Raw genomic sequence first — 4,733 nt, forward strand, 5'->3', positions numbered from 1 at the left:
ACCATTGTCGGCCTATGATACCTACGAGCCTAGTGTTGTGCTCATACTACTCTTGCTACACTCCTTACGGGAGTGTAGAGTTATTTTCAGCGATGTTCTGAGTCTCACGACCGTTTCGAGGCATTCGTCAAAGGCGTTTGGGTGAGCTATTTGAGATATTGCAACCAGTCTCTCCTTAGATTTCTCGTTGTTCTCTATCCTTCTTCGAAGTCGTATCCGCTTGAGTCTCGTTATCTATTCAAATTGTAAACTTCTTAGAATTTCTTGTATGAGTCAGACCAGATTTTGGGAATTTCTTATAATAATAGCATTTATACCGCATGTTGTATCAAATTAAGGTAGTTATCTGAAGGGTTCGCCCACCAGGGAAGGTTAGTGTGGGTGCCCGCATGATCCATGATTTGGGTCGTGACATAAGTGCTGCTTCCGTCCTTGTTGCTTCTGCCTCCAAAGAAAGATTGCACTAAATCTTTGAGTATTAAGCAAAGGTTTCTTTGACAAAACTGTTCTTGTAGAAATCTTAATTGTGTGATGCCGCACTTTAAATTTTTTTCGACTACGCTAAAAGATAAAGTAAAGAAAACTCAAATGCTAATCTCATCTAGTAAATTATCTAAATAAATTAAGATATTTTGCTAATAAATTTTTCATAAACCGAAAAGTTAACCTCAAACATAACAATGTTTTTAAAATCTCCAAACATCCTTCTAAGAATATCTTCCTCTAAAGGTTTACACAGTTTTCTAACGTGGATTTTCTTACTTAAGTATAAATGCATCAAAGATAGAACTGAATAAATATGCATCAAATATCTAGAGGAAAAAAAAAACTATTGATTCATTTTTTTTTTTAAAAAAAAAAAAATTTAAAAAAATTATAAATTCATATATTTACATGTGAAACTTCTATTCTCCTTTGAACTTTTATCTTATCAAACATATCAACTGAGAACCTTCAATCGGACTAAAGAAAACTTAGAACCTTGAAAACTTATGTCTCTCTGGAAAGTTGTTAAAGAAAAGATTAAGAAAGATATTTATGCCGCAAATGAAGCATGCATCAGGCATTTTTCTCATTTTTCTGGTCATGTTTTTGAATTCATCGCTTTATTTAAACCACCTCTTCATATCCTATGATAGTATTTAGGGTATCTAAGAACCACACTTAATTCTAATCATCTTTAATACATTCTTTCCCCTTCTCTTGACTCTTGGATGCTGGAACCCCTATCAAAGGCAAAAAAAAAAAAATAAAGTCAAGGATTTAGGCGGGCGCGGGCTCCTGATCAAAATACTAATCAAAAGCTAACATGGCAGCCACTTACCAGCGTGACCGGTGGTGCAAAAATTCTATAAATTATATCTTGAATATTGAAATTACTGTCTCTCACATCAGTTATGTGTTCATTATTCTTTGAGAAAACTATATGTATAAAATCACCTTCACACACACACACACACACACACACACACACATATATATATATATATATATATATATATATATATATATATATATATATATGTATATGTATATTGAAACTATATATTATACCAATGTTACATTTCAAAGAAAAAGACAACTAAACATAGTTTCTAGTCAAAAGAAATTGTAATTTAAAAAATAAATGAGCTTTACTTCCTTATTATACTTTCTCACCTCACGGTTGATACATCAAGATTGATCAGCATTACACCTGTCACTAATATGTTCAAGACAACGGCCATGCACATTCATAAAAATTTCAACATTGTATGCCTGAGATTCACCAAAGATATCAAAGTTAAAAGTCGGCAATCTTATTGCCTGCATAATAAGCGAAGTTGCTTCACATTGATTTTATATATCACTGAAGGAATATATATATATATATATATATAAGAGGTTAAGAAAAATTGGTAGTTCATTTCAACTCAAATTCTATTTTAATTCAAATTTCAAAAATAATGTATAATGAAAAGATAGGATTCTTATATCATACTTACCCTTATCTTATCCTATGAATATATATTATGTAGAATATACATCTCAAAAGCTTTATCCTTAATCACACGATTTATCTTTATTTTAATTCATATTCAAAATATTATTGATTCACTCATTCAATACAACCAAAGAATTTAATTTTTTTTAAAAACATATAGAGATTGATGATTTCTCAAAATAAATAAAAAACCTTTTTTTAATATTGGAACTATATAGTTGACTTACAATAATTTAGTCTCATCTAATTGCTGAAATGATTTAAATTAATATTTAATTGAAGCCAACTTTTTGATTTTGAATTTCATGACAATTAATGACTTAAATAATCTGAGAAAAGCAAATACTTTATCGGATAAAAGACATCTTTGAGTTTATTCTAAATAATTACATATTGGTAGGAATAAAGTTCACCACATTTTTATCTTTCAGGTTAACTTTAAATTTAATGTGGTATTTGATTAGTAGATAACTCTTATTTAAAAGATATCTTTTAATTTGGATGGTCCTACAATTATGATATTGCTAAGTATGAATTTAGCACATTCTTATCTTTCAGTTTTATCATAAACTAAATTGGAATTTGGTAATACGTAACTCTTTCTTAACGGATATGTTTGATCAGTTTGAATAGTCCTATAATTGTGATATTGTTAATTAGGATAAACTTTAGCTTGATAAATGTAGATAAATATTGCTTGTTATAATTAAAAAGTTTAAATTTTATTTCTCATAAATTAATTTACATTTTTGGAATTTGATAAAATTAATTTAAAAATTTTGTCCTAATTCTCATTAACCTTGTCTTAAAATTGCCAAGTGGCTTGTTATTAGCTTGCCACTTGGCTTAACCACATTGCTTGTACCTCTCCTTTTTTATATATATAGATACTGTATTTATAAGATTAAAAATAAGGATTAAAATGTAGAGTAAAAAAATATTACTTGTTGGGGTTTCTCATAATTGTGACTTTTGTATTAGTAGCATAAAAACTTTGATGAATAGAAATCATAATTGTGTGATCTTTTATGAAATTTACCTTAACTAAATATAAGTTTGCTTACTTGAATACGGCCAAACACCACAAAATTTCATTTTTGTCTTTTATCCTATGCCATTCTATTTGTTGTACTAGTATTAATTCTTTGCTTTTCTTTCCTTTTCCTCCGAGTCTCTATCAAACAAGAGACTATACATGCACAATACTCTGGGCATGTGATACACGAATTCAACTTTTTCATTCATTTTGGACACTAGTGTTAAATGCTCAACGCACCTGGCAATGAATCAAAATTAGTTGATCTTTTTGTTTGTATTTGGTGGATCACATCACAATTCTTTCTAGACTTTTAGGTCAATTAATAGATTTAGAAGAAAATGAAAACAACAATAAATAGTAATAATTGAATGGGTAGATGAATGAATCAGTACAAAGTTGGAAGGCCAAAGTCTGCTTGTGTTTGGGCACGATGACACCACCCTTCAAGTGGGAAGTTAGATTTAGATAATATAATGTAAAATCTTTGACTAATGGAGGCCCTATAGTGAGTATAAGATAAACGTTTTTTCTTCTTCTTTTTTTTTTTTTTTTTTTTTTTTTTTTTTTTTTTTTTGGGTGATGCAAGCAAAGAACACGACTAGATTCGAACATACTGAAGTTGGCAACATGTAGTAGACAATGTCAACTATTACAGAGGTTATTATTTCAAGAGAATTAACAATATCTCAGCAAATATACCTCATTACAGCTAAGTCTGGTTAAAACGTGCTAAATCAATAATTTGGAAGACTGAAAGTTACAAAAGTGAGGTGGGAATTTCCTCCAGCAGGGTGGTTATTATGTAATACAGATGGGGCCTCACGGGGGAACCCTGGCAGGAGTGCCTATGGATTTTGCTTGAGAAATAATGAAGGGGACTTGAGATATGCTTATGCTACAGAGATTGGAATAACTACTAATATAGATGCTGAGGTTATGGCAATTCTACAGGCCATCAGATATTGCAAAAATGAGAATCTGGACAATATTATAGTCCAAACGGATTGTGAAATTGTGTACAAGATTCTACAGGAAGGGTGGAAACCTCCTTGGGGGATAGCAAGTTGGATAGAGGAGATTTTGGAGCTAAAAGTTAATAGGACTATTCTATTTAGTCATATCTTGAGAGAAGGAAACAAGCTGGCAGATGCTATAGCTAATCAGGCACTAGATGAAGCTAATGTTGAATGTCATGGCTTCCAGGACCTAAGTTCAACATGTAGAAAGATCCTCAACAGTGACAAATCTCAGATTCCATATCTGAGAGTGCGAATACAGAGATAGGGGGAACAGATGCAGATATATGATGATTGGGATCTAGAAAAGGAGCGACGAGAAAGATTTTGACACCATGTTCAAATCCTTTGGGAGGAGAACATGGTGTTTTCTACTAACAAAGTGTGTTTTATTTTGCAGGTTCATAGCATACAGAAGACACAAAATTGAAGAGACATATAACACATATGGTCAAGCATACACAACTCACGAATATTCCCGGAATTTCGCAACACACAAAGACAAATCACACACACAAGTTGAAACAAGTTTCATACACAGTTAAAACGAGGGCAACACGGGGAGAAGAACGAGAAAGTCAAATTCTTATTCATGACTTATATCAAATGGAGTTAATTGATGCCTTATTTGTGGTATTAGTATCTTATGATACTCATTCAAGTGGGCCAAAATTAAATCTACCAGAATACAAGT

The 4,733-nt window shown here is 31.3% G+C and overlaps 1 protein-coding gene across 1 annotated transcript; it reads left to right on the top strand.

The window, feature by feature from the left end:
- Nucleotides 1–3,662: 3,662 nt before the first annotated feature.
- LOC132047649 (uncharacterized) lies at nt 3,663–4,307 on the top strand. The gene is made up of 2 exons (XM_059438666.1): nt 3,663–3,741; nt 3,835–4,307. The coding sequence occupies exons 1-2, from the start codon at nt 3,663–3,665 to the stop codon at nt 4,305–4,307; spliced, it is 552 nt and encodes a 183-aa protein (XP_059294649.1).
- The last annotated feature ends 426 nt before the right edge of the window (nt 4,308–4,733 follow it).

The sequence above is a fragment of the Lycium ferocissimum genome, chromosome 2 (genome assembly GCF_029784015.1).
Source record: "Lycium ferocissimum isolate CSIRO_LF1 chromosome 2, AGI_CSIRO_Lferr_CH_V1, whole genome shotgun sequence".
NCBI classification, from domain to species: Eukaryota; Viridiplantae; Streptophyta; class Magnoliopsida; order Solanales; family Solanaceae; genus Lycium; species Lycium ferocissimum.